At 38.9% G+C, this 18834-nt stretch overlaps 1 protein-coding gene across 5 annotated transcripts in view; it reads left to right on the forward strand.

Moving 5' to 3' along the window:
• Window positions 1-18834, forward strand: part of DCHS2 (dachsous cadherin-related 2) — a 135629-nt gene that overhangs the window by 102867 nt on the left and 13928 nt on the right. For 2 of the 5 annotated variants that reach the window (XM_086891248.1, XM_086891250.1), the window contains exons 19-20: window positions 1076-1214; window positions 3906-7548. In XM_086891248.1, the coding sequence (XP_086747374.1) occupies window positions 1076-1214; window positions 3906-6532 (2766 nt within the window). In that variant the 3' untranslated portion in view covers window positions 6533-7548. Of the gene's footprint in view, window positions 1-1075; window positions 1215-3905; window positions 7549-18834 lie in introns of those variants that run through there. The other 3 variants (XM_086891251.1, XM_086891252.1, XM_086891249.1) reach the window with 2 other exon arrangements.

The following is an 18834-nucleotide window of genomic DNA, read 5'->3' on the forward strand; positions in this document are numbered from 1 at the left end:
AACTTAAAATCATAAATCTATATTCTGGAAAAAGTGCACTATTAATATTAAATTATTTTTAGACCTTCATACATATATGATTTTGGAGAGCAGTTTAGGCAAGTACTTGCAAGTTTTGTAGATTGGAGAAGACATTATAGGGAACGTTATTAATTGATTCAAAATAGTGTAGCTTTATTTACTTTTTTAATGTAAACAGCCAAGCTTCTCTTCCACAATCCTGATGTTTTGATGTGTTGCTTGGCAAGTAAAATACACTGTTTCTTCTTGGTTGATGATATATATAATTCCCTATTCATCATCCTGTATTTTTACCCTTTTATTGTTCCTTCAAGTGTTTTCATATTTATGCTCCTCATATATATTTTAATATATGTATGTGGTTATTATAAACATATAATCTCTTTGTTTAAATTATTTAAACTAACACTTCAAGTTATGACAGAAGTAGTTGCTGTATCATACTGTTCATTTGAAATTGGATTTATAAGGTGGAAGGAAACTTTGGTCACAAAAGTGCTGTATCGAGACTTGAAACAATGAAAATGCTTAAAAAGGGAATGGACTTTTTTGGCTTCCTAGAAGAAAAAAAAAAGGAGCATTTTGAGAATAGAAATTCTAGGAATAATTCAGTGGTGATTAAGTGCCCTAGTGCTGGAATTTTCAGGCTGCATATATTGGCTTTTTTAGCATGCAGTCATATACTCCAGACAGAGACTGCAGACTGTGTTCCATGTATGGAAATGAAGGGGCTTTTGAAAGCAAGGGGAAAAGCCTTTAGTTGCAGTCTATAAATGTACTTTTGAAAAACATGATTCGTTTCTCTTCTGAACTTGTTGTCATAATGAACTAGATGGATTTGACTACTGTTTAAAGCTTATTATGAATTTTGGCCATATTGAAGGCGTAGCTTTCAATATCTCAACTCTTTCTGATTTTGTCCCAGAAGAAAATGGGTAGGTAAAATTTTTTCCAAAGCTGGGAACTGTGTGGGTTGTACTAATAAGATCAAATAAGGCAAATTTTTTAATGTCAATAATCTTTTATTAAGCTCTATTTTTGCTTTATATGTCAGGTGAATTTGCCAGAGCTCATTTCTATGGATGCCACTGTTCTGACACTCTCTGCCATAGATAGGGATTCTGAACATAATGGAATGATTTCCTACAAAATCCTCTCTTCCTCTGAGGGATTTTCCATTGATCACAAGAATGGTGAGTCTTCATGTCGTGGTTTAAAACCAGTAACTAAAAAACTACTTATTTTTTTGTTGTGAGATATGGATTAAAACAAGAGCAAAACAGGCTTAAGACTTAAAGGAATAAAGACAGTTTATTAACAAACTACAAGAATGAGAATACCAGAATAAACTTTCAGAAAACCTCCTTATCTTCTACATCTTAACTATTTCTCTGTACACATGACAACATAGAGACAAATAACTTTAGGACTTTGGTGGTTAAAAACAGTCTTAATTCTTGCTACAGTCTTTCATCAGTCTTTGTAGAGAAACAGAAGTCTCTTTCTGTTAGCTTACGGAGTTTCTCACGAGAAAACTATTTTTCATCATAGTTTTCTATTTCTCTAATGCCAGCTGCCCGGAAATCTGTCATTAGATCTTCTCCTCCCATTTCACATCTCCAAGGTGTGTATGGGTCACAGAGTTTAGGAATCTTATTTTAAGGATAAGTTATTCAAAGGCAGAAGTCTTCTTCATTTGTCTCTGTGAGCCTTCCTGGAAAACAGTTTTCTCTTTGCCCTCAAAGCTTCAAAATCTTCACTCAACTCAATTCCAGCAACTCACAGTATCACAAGCACTCTCTCTGTCTCTCTTCTGCTCAAAAGTTACACTTTGAATATCTCACTCCTCCTAATACTCTTATCATGAATTAAAGGAGTCTTTTTATACTATTATTGTCCATCTCCATAGCTTTAACAGAAAGATATTTCAGCTGTAAAGCATCTCCTTATTCTCTCTTTCTTATTTAAACTTAACTCTTTTCTTCACTGTTTTTGGTGGTTCTATGATGTCTCCTCTATGCTGATTGTCTCTCTCTCTCTGTCTTTCTGAGAAAAGGAGTAATCTGTATGTTTATCCAGGTAGTAAAAGAATTAAAAGCTTTAGGAAAACTGCAAGAGTTCATGGTGTTAAGTTTCAGTCTAGCAGCAAAAACTGAAAACCAAGCTCGGCTGGCCAGCGCTGCTTCTCTTCTCCCTCCCCCCCCCTCCACCCCGCGGCCTTGTAGGCCTGGAGAGGGGGGGAGGAGGCCGAGACAGAGCCTTGCTACCTTGTCCGAAGCCGGAAACCAAAGAGAGCAAGAGAATTCTGTCTGTACTTCTTAAAGGGGTGTTTACAAGTTGAATTCACTTTTTAATGGTCAGATCTGCTGTCAGTTCTTGAAAATGACCGATAATTGGTCAGGAGGGAAAAACTCCCATCAGCCACCAGCAGCTTCAACTTCCTCTCCCTCCAAGCTGTCTTAAAGGTAAAGCTACCCCATGACACTTCATGGTTTATTATTTCAGCTTTTTAAGTATAAATCAAAGTCCTCTTACTTTCTCACCTGTTGCCAGTGATTACTTGAATTCTGGAAATTTGTGGTGGCCAAAGTAGTGTTTTTGCTAAATCTGTCATTATCAGTGGGGAGTTATCACATCAAAGACTGGAGTTCTCAGTTTGTCCCCAAACATGCATATTTCTTCTGGTCTAAATGCAGTGTGTATATTTCATACTGCATCACTGAGGGGAGGTCTTGCCTTCACAGCATTAGCTATGGTTTCTTAGAATCATGGAATAGTTTGGAAGGGATTTTTAATGGTCATCTAGTTCAACCCCCCTGCAATGAGCAGAGACATCTTCAAATAGGTCAGGTTGCTCGGTGTCCTGTCCAACCTGGTCTTGAATGTTTCTGGGGATAGGGCATCCACCACCTTTCTGGGAAATGTATTCCAGAGTTTCACCACCCTCATCGAAAAAAACTGTTCCTCATATCTGATCTGAATTTATCCTCTTTGATATAATGGTTGACAACCATTACACCTTGTCCTATCACAAAAGGCCTTATTAAAATGTCTGTCCTCATCCTTATAAACCCCCTTTAAGGCTAAAATAAGGTCTCCCTGGATCCTTCTCTGGGCTGAACTATCTCAGCCCTTTCTCATAGGAGAGGGGCTCCAGTCCTCTGATCATTTTTATGGCTCTCCTGTGGATTTACTCCAACAGGTCCATGTGTTTTCTTGGCTGAGAACTCCAGAGCTGGATGTAGCAATCCAGGTGGACTCTAACAAGAGCAGAGGGAGTGAATCATGTCCCTCTCCCTTCTTCCCATGCTGCTTTTGGTGCAGCCCAGGATACAATTGGTTTTCTGGGCTGTAAGTGCACATTGATGGGTCATGTCCAGTTTTTAATCTACTGGTATCCCCAAGTCCTTCTCCATAGGGCTGCTCTCGATCGCTTTCCCCCCTACCCTCTATTGATATCAAAAGTTTCCCTGATTCTTGTGCAGAACCTTTCACTCATCTTTACTAAACTTCATGAGGTTCCCATGGACACACTTCTTGAGTTTGTCCAGGTAATGGCATCCCATCCCTCAGGCAGTCAACTGCAGCACTCAGCTTGGTGTCATCTGCAAACTTGCTGGGGGTGGACTCTATCCCACTGTCTATGTCACTGAGGAAGGTATTAAACAGTGCCGGCCCCAGTATACACCCCTGGGGGAAGGCCACTTGTCACTGATATCCATCCAGATGTTGACCCACTACTCTCCAGATGCAAGAGAGTTATTTTGTTGTGTACAGCCATTACAGCTGGGTTATTTTCAAGTATTACTGTTTAGAATCAGCTTTTGGAGTCACATTTACTTGCCTGTGAAGCATGGGCTTTTGTTAATTCTGGTTTATTTCAGGTTCGCTGTTCACCACGGAACCAGTTATGCAGCTGAAAAATATTTCCATTATTCGTCTCTTGATAGAGGCCACAGATGGCGGCAGTCCCCCTCTGAGTGCAGTTACCTCCGTAGAGGTGCATGTAGAAGATGTCAATAACTGTGCCCCTCGCTTCACAGAGGTCCTGTACAATCTCAGTGTGAGTGAAGATGCCTCAGCTGGAGAAACTGTCCTCCTGTTCTCAGCCATCGACTGTGATTGGATGCATGAAAACACGCTTGTTGAATACTCTATTATTGGTGGCAATGATGAGAATTTATTCTCCATAGAAACCAGTGTCATGGGGTCAGAAATATCCTACAAACTTGCCAGCAGTCTTGTTTTGAGCAATGCTCTTGACAGGGAAACAGCTGCTTCTCACCAGTTGGTTCTCCTTGCCTCTGATCGTGGAACGCCCTCTTTGAATTCAACTGCTACAGTGCTGATAACTGTGCTGGATGTTAATGATAATCCTCCAGTGTTTAGCAGCCCAGAGTATCATGTTCATGTCAAAGAAAGCATCCCCATAGGCAGTCACATCACTGAAGTTTCAGCAAGAGACTGTGATGCAGGCACTAATGCAGAGATCACTTATGCTATCATCTCTGGAAATGACAGAGGGCATTTTTGCTTGGATGGTAGAACTGGATCTGTAAATTTGACGAAAATGCTGGATTATGAAGATACCATGAAATTCACTTTGGTTATCCAAGCCACAGATGGAGGAACTGATGTAAAAAATACGGCTTTTGCTGTTGTTTTTGTTAGTGTCCTAGATGACAATGATTATGCCCCACTTTTTTTGTTTCCCAGTCTGAGCTGCACTGTCACTGAAAATCTGCCTACCTTTTCTTTTGTGTGTGCTGTTTGTGCGTTGGATTTTGATAAAGGCTCCTATGGGCACCTTACCTACTCTATTCAGTCTTCATGTTTGGCTCATCGTGGAGCTGCTAGAGACCATGACATGTTCTTCATTGATCCTTTAACAGGAGATATTCATACAAAGCAAATGTTTGACTATGAAAGTCAAAATAGCTACTGTCTCATAATTCAAGCAAAAGACAAAGGTGATTCACTGGCTACTGCTACAGTTCAGGTAGATATTGAGGGGAGGGATGAATTTGACCCAGTGTTTACACAGGAACATTATTTCTTTAATCTCCCTGAGAAGAATGAAGCAGGTCAGTTGATTGGCAGAGTGACAGCATCAGATAGTGATGGTGGAGTGGATGGAGTTGTTCATTATTCCCTTTTAAAACCTTCTCCGTTCTTTTCTGTGAATGAAACCAATGGCAATATTTATTTGACTCAGACTGTTCACAGATGGAAAAATGGCATCAAAAGGAATGATGATACTCTGAAATTGTTGGTAAGAGCTCATAGCCCCAAAATTGTGTCAAGGTTCACAGTATGCACTGTTTTTGTAAATGTTTCCAATTCTCCTGATAGTGATCCCACAGTGTCAGCACACAGCCTGACAGTGAGTGTTTCCATTTCACTGATGGTGTTCCTGCTGCTTGCCATCAGTCTTATCACACTTACTCTGAGACTTAAGCAGAAAGATCTGATGAATGCTTGTGTGAAAAAAAACCCAGTATCCTCCTCAGCTGCTGATGTGAATTCAATAAGAGAAGACGAGGACTGCCAGAAAATCCAAAGTACTGAGAGCAGTATGCTTCCCATGGGTGCTATAGCAAGATGGCTGAGCTTAGCAGGACTTGGAGAGGGGAAGGATGATGATGTCTTCTGCAGGCATTCAGACTCCAGTGGCCATGGTTCTGCTGAAGGAGAGACTGCAGAGGATGAGGAAATCAAACGGATCTATGAGTATCCTTGCAGAAAAAGCATTGGCTCAGCACTGAGCGAGCATGGCTCGCAGATGCCAGATTCGGGGATCCCAAGAGAGTCTGATCAGTTCTCCTATCAGTCTGGAGAGACAGATGTCACAGCTACCATGCAAAGCATGGAGAATGTGCAGACCATTAAAGGAGAAAGCAGAGAAGAAGCCTGTGACACAGCCTGTGCACATAAAATTTTGTCTCAAACACTTAGGAAAATTGGAATAAAAGAAGAAGTCATAATGACAGACCTCACAAGAGACTATGTCCTGATGTCAAATAGGGAAGACTCTGGGCATGATTTGCTTGCAACTGTTGGCACCTCTGATGAGGATCTCAGAGGTGTTTATAACTGGGATTATGTGCTCTGCTGTGAACCCAGATTTCAATCTCTTGCCTCAGTGTTTAATGATATTGCAGAACTGAAAGATGAAAATGTTCACATTCACAGCTTCTCTAAGGAGAGGAAATCTCTTGTTTTCCCTCCTCCCTTGATAACATCAGTAGCACAGCCTGGCATAAGGACAGTGCCACCAAGAATGCCAAATATAACATCAGAGCAAGCTTTTAATAAATACTCTTATCCTCCTATTATCCATAATCATGAATACCCTCCACCAGCCATGACCCCTAAGTTTTCTCCTACTCTCTCTTTGCTTACCATGCAGACACCTTCTGCTTCTCCAGTAGTGTCTGATGGGAAAATGATAGCAACATGTCTTATTGATCCAAGCTATGAACTTGCAACAGAGGAAGAAATTCAGGTCTAGGTTATTAACTGACAGTATTTTATGGTAAAAATATGGCTTAAAATGTATTTTGTTACTTTTTAACAGCAAAATATGCCTGTCAGAGCTGTATCACCAGTATTCTGTTTTTGTGAGCCTAAAAAGTTAAAATATAAAACAGCCAGAAATTTGCTAACTATACAACTTCTTCTTCCCAGAATACAGTGAGAGCATGAGGCTTCTCTTTCAGCTCACAACTGTAGTTTCCTATGTAAAACATACAGCCAAGTGTCTGATAGACAATTTGACCAGCTTTACATTATTTCTTATAAAATACATTAATAACAAATAAATGGAAGTAATTCTTTATTGTGGAAACCAATTATTAGGATACTAGTGGGTTCTGACTGCTTCTGTGGTGGTATTAGCAGAGGGTACTGGAGGGATGTGTAAGTACAGCAGGTTTGGGGGTGGACAAAGGATGAAACAAGGATTCCTACTGAGATCTTTCTTTAGTGTTTACCCAGGTTTCCCACAGCTCAGCCTCTGGGTCCCAGTGGTCTGTTTGGCCTCGTGTGGTTTCATCATCTGCAGTGGCTCCTTAGAGGGCTTTCTTAGCTATCTTTGTACTGTGGAACCCACTCAGCAGGTTCTCTGCACCTTTTGTTTAACTCCTGATTTAAAGCTAGCAAGTCACAATAATTGGAATAATGGGTCACCTGTGGAAAACAGAATAACCAGTGGTAGGATAAAGACAACCATCTTCTCTATTACTAGATCTCAAGTAGCTATCTGTTGTCTTTTTGTCATATTACAGAGGCTGCCCTGGTGCTTAGGCAGCTGTAGGAACAGACAGCATTACAGTTCTGAAGGTCATGTATGCCTCCAGCCCAGTCTTTGGTTCTGTGCTGGACCAAAGATGTCTGCAAGACTAGATAATCTGGCCTTGCTTGTTGTATGTATCATACACACGGCGTTTTGTGTACGTATGTATATCCAGACACATACACATGCTGTATATGCTTGTAGATTGATCAATAAAATACACAGAAAATACATCTAGAATAACTGTTTTTTCTTCAATGTATGTTTAAAAGTCTTTTGCATCATATGTATTAAAACTGGGCTATAAGGAGGTGTCTAATTGGTACCTAGGAATCTGCTGCAAGTTGGATGTGTACAGAGGTATACATTGTATAGGTCCTAACAGGTGGAGGGAAAGCATGCAGTGTGGTTAGGCTGAGTGATTTTGTGGGATAAGTAACCTGTGCAGTGGCTGCTTTTTGTCAAGCATGAATGTCAACAGTTGCAGCCTGTGGGCTCATAACCAGTCTTTGAATAAGATCCTGTTTGTAAGGCTGCACTGACACTACATCCATGCTATGCAAGAGTGCTTCTTTTAAAGCTAGCATTTGTTCTCTGTACTGCCATGGAGTTGGAAACAAGATGTAGCCTTGGAATTCATTGGGACAGACAAATTTTACTAAGAAGGAAGATGGGATTGTAAGTTTTGTAGTCAGGCAAAAAACTGTGCCAGGGAGAAGAAAGCAAAGAAAAGGAGCCATTCCCAGTTCATCTGAACACAGAGCTTCAGCTTAAGGACATTATTTCAGAATGAATGTTATTCTCTGCCTGTTGACATTATGTTATATACAGCCTGGTTGGCTTTAACTTACATGTCTGAAGTTATAATTTCTAAATACAGTGAAAGGTGTTCTTTGGGTGTTCATTTCTGTGCAGTTATAGTATCAGAAAGCACACAGAGCTATCTTTTCTGTGAAGTCAACAACTTTGCTAATTTGATTTCAGTTTCAGATGGTCACAGACAAGTGGCAGCTATTGCTCTGGTGATCAGTGAGCACATGCTGTCCTTAGAGGGGTCACCTTTCCAACATGGTACCAGTGGAAGAATGAATGCTTTACACAGCTAAACTGTTTCATCCTTCACATTGACGGATATGAAGCAAGTAACGAGGCCTTTGTTTCATGTATGGAGTCTAGGCTAATGGATGAGTAGTTTTCTCTTTGCTAATATGGCTCTTGCAAATGTTCTAATGCTATTAGCATTAGAAATCATTAGAAAGCATCAGGAATCATATTTAGGACAATATTTGGACCTCATCTTGCTAGTGGGTGCCCACCTCCTAGAGTTTTTAAAAAACAAGAAAACAGCTTATGTTTGTGCATTTTTAGCTCCTTCAAATTCAACTTGTTTTTGATGCCTTTCTAAGAAGATTAGATATGATTTGCATTCTATTTATCAAGCACATGAAATAACCAATGCATACTTTGTGCTCCTATTAAGTGTTACAGCAATCTTTTCCTTGTCTTCTTTGCATTTATTGATTTTTTTTTATAAAATGGGGAACAACACTTAGCTGATATATTGTGTCATATATAGTCAAGCTCAAAAACTTAAACATTGAAACAAGTGTCTGCAATAAATCACCCACAGTTCTTTTAACCTGTTTTTTTCCCCTAAGTAAACAGTAAAACTTCTATAATTTACCATGACTTTAATATTAGCTTGCCTTGAAGAGGCTGTGTTACTTTGCAATTCTGCACACTAGTTTTAGCACTTTGGAGAAGGTACAGAACTTGTTAGTGGAAAATCATATTAAGCTCAAAAAGCATAAGCTATAAAATAAAAGACAGTTGTCTCTTCTGGAATTTTGGCTGCCTGCCCTCTGGATTTGCTTGTTGGCAGCCTTGAAAACACTGGTGTAAATCACTACCAAATGGATATAAAAATTCCATCTACCGGTAGTAATTGTTATATTGATGTTTAAGCAGATTTCTGTGCAAAGGGAAAAAAAAACTTCATATTTTTGGGGAACCTATTATTTACAGATTGTAACATTGCATGCCTGTTTTCTAAAATGATACTAAAAACACTAGTTACCTACGTAAGTCCTTATTAAATTTGTATTTTATCTTCAGCTGAATATTATTCCTAAATAATTATTCCAAAAGCAGTTTTAGGTAAAAATAGTTGTGCTAAAAATGAACCCTTGTTGCTAAGTCTATTGCACTGACAATTCCTAGTATTGTTTACATTTAGTAGCCATCCATCCACTGTGCTGCATGTCACTTGTTTTCTATAACTGACATGTAGCTTCCTGAAAACTTTATTTAACTCTTCTTCTTGGGGCATCTATAAAAAGCAAACATGCTGCCCCAACAGAAAAAGAGTAAATGTTATTAGGTCATCAGCTAGCACCAGACTGACAATTGTGCCCATATGGCTTTATACTTTTCCAGCTCAAAGACCAGTTGACAATCCAGTTGGCCACCATAGGCATGTGTGAGGCCTCTTGGATTAGACCCCCTCCCAATGGTGATGCCTATATTGCTTCTTGAAAACCAACCCTCTAGGTGTGAAGAACACAGGAACTGAATCCTTGCAGGAAGGGAATTGCACTGGTTGGCCCCAAATGGAAGGGGGTGTTCCCTAAAATCCTGTAAAAGCACTAATTGGAATAGGAGGCAGTTGTGACTTTGTAATTGAATATACTGTGGTGGGAGGATTATATTTAGGATTTGGCTTACTTGGCAAGTGAAATCATTTTGCAGCTTCTTGCTCTTAATGTCTGTCACAACAGAACCAACTCACCATGGCAATATGTGGCTTAGTTGCCTGTAGATGGTCTGGTTGCAATAACTAAAGTGTTGCAGAATCAAATTGAGTATAATTTTGGGTGCCTCATAGTTGCCAGTTCTGTTAGCTGTTTGCTAGCACGTATGGAAAGCCTAATGTATATTCAGTCTGTGCATGGATTTGTGTGTTCAGAACTCATTCAGAAATCTGCAGTCTGACATCCTCTTGGTGGCTTTGAAAATTCCTCCATAAATATATACAACATTTAAAAAACATTGGAAAAAATGTAGATGCCTAAGCAAAAGAAAAGGGGCCTTATAGAAGGGAAAAAATGGAAGATCTAAAACTTCCTGGTTAAGGCTTGCACTTTACATTGCTGCTAGGGCTATTCCTCATAAAACATCAGATGCTTTTCTTCTAAAATGTGTAAAAAGTAATAGAAAAGCATGTGTAAAGAATACCAAGAGGCAGCAGGGTAGGCTAGAATTGCAAAATGATTCTGTTTCTTGACATGTATGAGTTACTTGAACAATGAAGAAAGTACCAAATCCTTGAGCTGATGATAGTCACAAAAATCACAATTGCTGCCTTGTTACTATATAAATTTTTGACCGACCCTGATAAGTCCTGTACTGGATGAAGCATTAGGAGCCAAACAATATGCTTTAAAATGCAGATATCATAGTAAAGGACTGAAAGAATCTATCATGGTTTTCAAAATTTCAAATTAAAATCTCATTACAATTAGAAAACTCTGATTTCATGACTATCATGTTTAAAACAAGGTATTTCTGCCCTCAGACCTACACTGAAAACTGTCAGGCGCATCTGTGTAATCTTATCCTCTTGAAAATAATCTTATGTTTGATACTTCTTTTGAAAGTTAGTATTTACATAATACTGCCACCTTCCCTAAAACTGCATGTTAATTGTCTATGAAAAGCTCTCAGAAAATTCAGGAAATGGAAGTTAAGCTGTTGATTGTGAGAGCTGCTTGGCTGCCAGTTGCTGTTGTATAGAAATGACATTTCAGAGTGGCTGGATCTAGATGGTGCCTACTCACTATCAGCCTGGGGGAATACCTGGCTGTTGCCTGTATCCACCTCCACCATTTTGTTGGAAACTTCAAATGGGAAACTCTTCTGAGTTTCTAAAATGGTGCTACTGGTGCCATAACCAAAAGAAACAAGTAGCAAGTCCAACTTGTTTGTGTTGACCTCTGAAAGCTCCATCTCAAATGCCATCTTGTTGGATGCGAAGTTCTTTCCAGCACCTCCCTTTTAACAAACTATAAGGGTTATTTAATTTCAGAGGGTTTTTTTTAAATACTGGGTTCTGATCCAGCATCCCAATACTTCTTCCACTGATTTCAGTGAGATTTGAATAAAAAATGCAGCGGAAAGAAATGGGCAACATATGTGTTGCTAATGCTCCTGCAAGAGTCAGTCACACTGGAGAGCTGGCTCCCCAGTGTGCAGGTCTGGAAAGCCAGCAGGAGGGGGCATTAAGAGAAGGGAAGTCTAGAGCCTAGAACAGAGTAGAACCAGCATGGGACAGGGGTCTGGGATTTGGAGTGGAGGTTCCTCTGTGCTTCCAGGTGATTGATGCAAACCTTGCTTTATATGCTTATTTTGGGAGCAACTTTTGGAGAAGTCTGGGAGGGTCTGTAAGGGAAAGGTCACTTACTGTTTCCTTATTCTTCTTTTATGTAAACTACAGTTGGCTGCCTGATTTGCTACTGCTTTTACTGAACACACAGAATAATTACACCTTCAGACAAGTATTTCTCTACTTGTCTTTTCTACTTGTCTACCTGGGGTCAAGTGCAGGGTAGAATTAGACTTCAAAATTATCCTAGTAACTATTAAAGTAACCAGGAAGGATTTGGGAATTGTTGAGTGGTTGTTGGGGTTTGGGGGTTCATTTGGATTGTGGGAGATTTTGTGGCATTGGTTTTTCATTGGGTTTTTCTGAGAGATGCATGTGGTTTTTTTCAGTTTTAGGCTGGAATCCACAGTCATACAGATTTTGAACTTTGAAATCTGTCTTTTGTCACACTAATGCAGCACCATGTGCCACTGGCTGATCACATATTCACTGGGTAGAGATTGGTAAATTTTAGCAGCCTGCTCTTTGGCAATAGAATTGCAGTAAACTGTATTTAATTTTGTCATAAACTTTAGGCTTGATCACTGATACGTTTCAACTACTCACTTTTCCTTTAGATTTTTTCCATATGTAGCTAAAATGTTTCATTGTTCACCATTTTCATCTCTCACATACTTGATTTAACTGAGTTTTAATAGCTGAAAATTGGGCATTCTGATCCCTAAGCACTCAAGGTGGAGCCAAGTTGTGAATATTTCCTGTTAAAAGAATGTGGTGTGTTCTATCATTAGAGTTAGAGATAAATGAGGGTTTAGTAACACAAGCCTCCTCTTACCAATAGTTTTGGTGTGAGGTTTAAGGAGGTCTGCAATTTACAGAGTTAAGTAGTAAGGTTTCTAGCACAAAGACAAAAAGCAACAAGGAAATTTGATTACTGCAACTAGTGCAAAGATGAATGATGAAGCAAGGAGAACATCTTGATAATCAAATTTTAAAACATGACAGTGAATAAAAGGCCCATCCAGTTCACCCACATACTTGAGACCTTGGCTACTTAGGAAGATCTTGTGTCAATCAATACTGCAAGGTTGGGGAGTGCAGGCCTGCTAGTCCTTTGTTACAGTTCTTTTGTTTTGTAACAATGATAATTCTCACATGTATAAACAGAAGTGCCTGATACTGTAACCCCTGGCAGAATTAGTGATTCCTTATGGCAATAGTGGGGACTGGAACAACACCATCAAACCCATCACTCACTGAGCTTCTTAGTTTACAAAAAACTTGCCTAAAGTAAATAATAAAAACAACAGCTTTTGGGGTATTCTTCCTAAGAGAGAAATTAAAATTATGAATCTGAGAAAAATCTTTCAAGTGACTACAGATTACATTCTTTTGAAATGCATATGTCTTTGTTTACTGGGTGACTCTCCCAAGCAGAGATGTTGTGAGTCTCAGCAATGGAGAGGTGAAGGTTTATGATAGAGGAGAGAAGATGGGATAAGCTGGAGTTGAAAGGAAGAGCAAAGGATACATAACAGATATAGAGTAGATCTCTGTTAGTGAGGACTCCCTGTTAAGAAGAACTGAGTACTTAACAGCTCAGCTGTTTGAGAAAATAATGTTGTGCTGCATGCCAGGGACAGAGTTACATGTTAAAGACTTGACACAGAAATAATCTCTGAGGAACTAAAAAAGCTTATTTGTTCATCTGCAGGCTCCTGATGAAAGAAACTATCTGCTGGGATCTGTCAAAGATAGTGATGAGAAAGTGGGGCTTCGGGACCTTGCAGTCTAGATGACTGTCCTGCTTTCATCCAGGACAAGGTTAACTTTGGCAGTTGCCAGGAAGGGCCACAGCCTGTTCTGTACCACCTGATGCCATTGCTGGGGGCAGGGAAAGGGAACTCTCTTCTGGGGAACAGGAGTTTCTTCCATTTGAGGGGAGCAATCCATTATTGTCTATCATCAGGTGTTTGTTTTTTTTCATGTGAATAGTTTCTTTTCTTATACCCTCTGTCATTAGTATAGTTACTGTTCATTTCCTTGTCTTATTGCTCTTTCCAGTAAATTGTTCTTATCTCAACCTGTGAGTTTTGCCTTTAGTTCCTCCAATTCTTCCCTCCATCCAAACACAGGAGTGAGGATGGAGAGGGAGCAAGCAGGAGTGTGGGAGCACTAAACTGGAGAACACCATTCCTAAACCATGACAAAGACCTTCAGCAGTGCTCTGCTGGTCAGCCAAGAAGAGGGAAAGAATAGGGGAAGACAGTGTGGAGAAGGTCAGGGAGGACACATATGATTTCTCAAGCCTGGTTGGGTTACATGGAAGAGAGAAATCAGGTGAGGAGACGAGTTACAATTTTAATTATTCAAATTCTAAAAAATGTGCACTGTCCAGGTAGAGTAGATTTTGGTTGGTTACAGAGCCTGTTGTAGGTTGGCTTAGGCACAGGTATACATGTACACATGGGATTTTCTGTAACTGTACGGCTGGGGTGTTTTCTGTAATAATATATATATATGGCAGGTAAACACATACTGCTAATTATATAGAGGTAACATACTTATTCACAAAGTTATTGACAAAAGGTGATCTGTATTAATTTTTATTTTCATAAAAAAATTGCATGCTATTGAAAACTTTACTGGAGAAAACAAGCTTGTATCTGTAACCAAAAGTTACTTCTGTGAAAATAAAAAATAAAAAGCCTGTTCCAAAGAAAGGAAGAAATAGGTCTGAAACTAAGAATTATGTCTATATGACATTATCTACCCAGCAAAGAGAACCTGAATGGTCTGATTTGAATATCTGAAGCTGTACTGCCACATTCTTTGCTCCAGCTAACTGACTCAAAGTTCACTAGCTCAAGTGGAACATCACACTGACATAGCTACACTACCCAAGAAGGCTTTGATCATATTCCCTACTGTGTCATATAAGCTAAAGTCTAGGATTACTGACTTCAAAGAACAAACTTTCATAAATTTAGAGGTGAAGACATTGGGACACAGCAGTCTGAATGCTGGAGAGGTTTAGAATTGTATCAAGCCAAAGATGTGAACATTAGCTGGAACTGTCTGGATAGCAAAGATTATTGAGGGCAAAAAAAAACCCACAGGGTACGGACTGTCCAGTAAGAAGTGCTTATGTTTGAAAGGGGGAAAAGTGTAAGGATTGCAAGAAGTCAGTGAATAGACTTAAGAATATAACTGCAAATTGCCAAAGGCTTTTTGCTCATAAAAAGAAAGAAAAGAAGTAGGAATCCTGAAAATTGAGGTAGAGGTTAAAAATTATCTCTTCTAGCTGAAGTGAAGGCATTTTTAACCTTAATTTACAGTAAAGCTACTGATAATGATGATCATGGGACTAATGACAGGACAAAAGTAATAGTAAGGGCAGGGAAAGAAAAGAGACCATGCCTAAGGTGAAGACAATGTTCACGAATAGAGGACAAATATTAGTCCTTGTTCAAAGGCTGAAAGAGAGTATGTGGGTATGGAGTTAGCTTGCCCAACAGCGTGGTATGGCTTTTAACCAAGGAAAGGATAAAAGTATGCCACTGGAAGTCATGGTGGAGTCCCCCTGGCAAAAAAAGGGAAAAATAAAAGGACTCACCCAGCCCTCCAACAGTTATCTCCACTGGAATGGAATCAGCTCTGGAGAAAAATCAGGAGACACAGATGCAATAGTATTGTGCATGAATTTCAGGGTAGATCATGTGCCCAAACACTGCAGTCTTTGAGAAGATAGCTCAATGCATAAATTCAATGGAATTCATGTATTTGAGTTTCAGAAAGGCATTTGACAGAGAGCCAAGTAAGAGTTAATTCTAGAACTGCAACATGATACATATATTGGAGAGTATATTGGCAGGGAAAAATAGAGTTGGAGCAAAGATGTTGGTAGAGACAAATAGATTTTTCTGGACTGCTTAATATTTTCCAATAGAGCCAGTGACAGAAACAAGCGTGATTGAAACAAAGCTTGGTCAGTTTAAAAAAGGGAATTTGAATTAATTTCATATGTGAATTGGCCAAACTTCATCTACCAACTTTTGGATCATATAATATCTTTTTCTGCTTTTTTAGGTTAAGGAGCACCTGATATGATTGCTCATTGTAACTGTATCTGTTTTAATCTCTTTAACCTTTTCTACTGTCACACCATACGTCATTTTCTCTAGTCATTGGGAACTTTTTGTGGCTGTCATCAGAACCTATGTTTTCAACACCTCGAAGTACATTTAATTCAGTTGTTATTCCAGTATTTGTAAATACCAAAAATAATTGCAACTTAACATTTGTAGACGTGAAGTATTTGCAGCCAATTTTGATTTGATTGTTGTATGCAAAGTACCCCAGCTTCTGACTCAGCCATAGTCACCCTGTTACGTGTTCTCTGACCTTTGTGACATCACCATTCCTTCACTTGCTAACAGACTGGACAATGCTAATTATCCGTAAATAATATTGGAGCTTCTTCATGTTCCTTTAGAAGAGCAAACCAGACAGAAGTATTGAACACTTCTGAATTAACAGTGCTTCACACTGTGAATACTTGAAGAAAGAATTTTCCTTCATTTGTGCAGAGAAAGAAAATACTATCATTTGAAAAGGTTGCGAGTATAAAAGAGAATGTGCGTATTGGCATGGGCTTCAGTACTCTTTAGGGTACCATAACTCTCAGGGCTCTGTTTAATCCATTAGGCTATCTAAAACTGCCATTTCTTGAAGAGAGTTTGGGACCAATTGAGTTTTTTCAAAATTTGCCCAGGGATCCAAATATTTAAAAATATTTTGTTTGAATTCTCATCAAGGTATTTTGAAATGTAATGGAGATGTTCACATTTAATAAATAATGGATGAAAATTCAAAGGCAGGCAGATTTTACTTAAGCTTCCAGTTTCACAAATCTACCTCTTCTTTTTCTGTTTCCTTGCCTCTCTTTCTCTCCATCCCTCCAATATCTCTTCCTGCCAAAAAATATTTTGGGAATTGAACTCAAACAGGAGAGCTATAGTCAGATTGCTGAAAGCATATTTTGCTATTAAATGTTGCAATACTGAATCATCTCATGCCATTTTAGAGATGTGAAACTACAGAAGATACGTGTTTGGGATATATATAAAAATTCTAGCATTTTTGGAATGTGGTCTGAGAAAGTTTCGCACTGTGCATTTGGAAAGATTCAGTATTTTTGAGGGAAGGTGCTGTGAGTAAGTTATATAGGTCATCTCCAAGAAGCCACACATTTCACACCACAGCATGCTCTGTAGATGCCTGATATTTTACAGCAGCTTATTCATAAAATATTTTAGTAAGTTTTAAAGTTTTATTGTTTCTATTTCTGTCTCTGCCTGTAAAACCAAGCTCCATTAATACTACAATTCCAGCTATAAAGAATTCTGTGAAAGTAAGGGAACTTATAAACATGCATTTAGAAACCTCTAACAAGGATCTTCAGAACTTCTGCCACTTGTTAAAGCAGAATATCTCATGATCAATGACAGACCGATTTTTTTATTTTTTTTTTAAACCATAGCCAGGTAGGAAGAGCTTCCTGTTTTCTTTAATTAAGCTAAAATATTTTGTTTTGCACCTAGGCAGGTCATTAGACTTATCAGTAGTTTTTATTCTGAGCAGGCTAATTCCATGGGTGAGGTTCATAGTTTATTTTGGGGGGAGAGGAGTCAACTTGTGGAAAGCACCACCCTGCTCACAGGACTGGTGTCTGAGTTCTCTGTGCATATGAATCTACCACAGCTGGATCCCAAGTTCCTATCTGCTGATACTCTGCAAAACATCATCTGTAGCTCAAAGGCTGAATCAGTCACTGGGGTTTATGTATTATAGCCTATAATTGTATAATTTTATGTGGAAATCTTGGAGGAAATTTCCCAAATTCAACATTCAAATTCCTCCTCCCCTGGAGCTTTTCCAACAGGCTTTGTTGTTGTTTTAAATGGAGATTTTTTTTTTAACAACAAAAAAAATATTTAAATGGATTAAATGGTGGTTTAATTAGTTCTTTTTTCCTATGGATGTCCCTCCTGATCAGAGTGCTCAATTCAAATGCAATACGATGTCCTTTCTCAAATGGACTTCAAGTCAGGAGTCTGTTTATCACAGGAGAGAGAAGTCCCACTGCTTTTCTTCTCTCTAATGCATTTTCCTCTTCTTGGCATCAGCCACAAGGTTTCCCTCTTTTCAGTACCTGCAAATATAAGACTGTAACTTAGCCATTGGGGAATTTCTTAGCCATTCTGGGAATCCAATTCTTCCCCAGAGAATCAGTGGGAATTCTCACCCAGGTCAGATCTCTTAGATACATGGAAGAGTGCTCACAGAATGAAAAATTACATCATTTTATTCTTCCTTCTGTATTAAATCTAGCACTTTATGACTTTCACAAAACGCAGTACTCAGAAACTGAATTTAAGAATCAGAAACAACTTTAATGAATAGGCTGTAAGAGTAGGTGTAGAAGTGTAGAGACCCAGTAAGATGAGAGTCTTTCTGTCAGAGCAGAAATTGCCAGTGGTTGAAAAGTCAATGGAAACATGTGCTTAAATCCTGTGCAGCTTCACATTTAGATCTAGAAGATGTAGGTCAATGTAGCTTGAAGAATTTAAAGAATTCCTGGCTGGCTTTCACCAAAGGAAAAACAAATCTTTGACTTCTTTTGTCTCCTCTTTCTTTTATTGTAGACATTCTGAATGCTTTTCTTCCTTTTTTTCATCTTGCGTAGTTCTGTTTTTCTCTGTTGCATTTCCATAAATGTTAAAACAGTTCCTGTTATTTGCACAAGGTATAGGCAAAACAGCATGCAATTCAATACAATATTTAAGAAATAACTTTTGACAGTGGCTGCTGAAGAACAAACCTGGTGATCTTCAAGGGGAAAGTTGGAGACTGGACAAACAGATAAAAAAGGAAGTGAACTGAACACTCTCCCAAATTCTGTGGTTGTTAGATGGCTTGGCACAAGTATCAGGTTTCTTTTTTTGGTGAATTCCCTGAACTGCAGCTCAAGAGTTTTAAGCCAGGTCCTGCAATTTCTGTCTTTGGAATGTGCTTTGTTCTCTGGTGGTTCTCTGTTCCTGAGGTGATCCACCCACTGCTAGGATGGACTTTAAAG

This window comes from Cyanistes caeruleus, chromosome 5, assembly GCF_971803275.1.
Source record: "Cyanistes caeruleus chromosome 5, bCyaCae1.hap1.1, whole genome shotgun sequence".
NCBI classification, from domain to species: Eukaryota; Metazoa; Chordata; class Aves; order Passeriformes; family Paridae; genus Cyanistes; species Cyanistes caeruleus.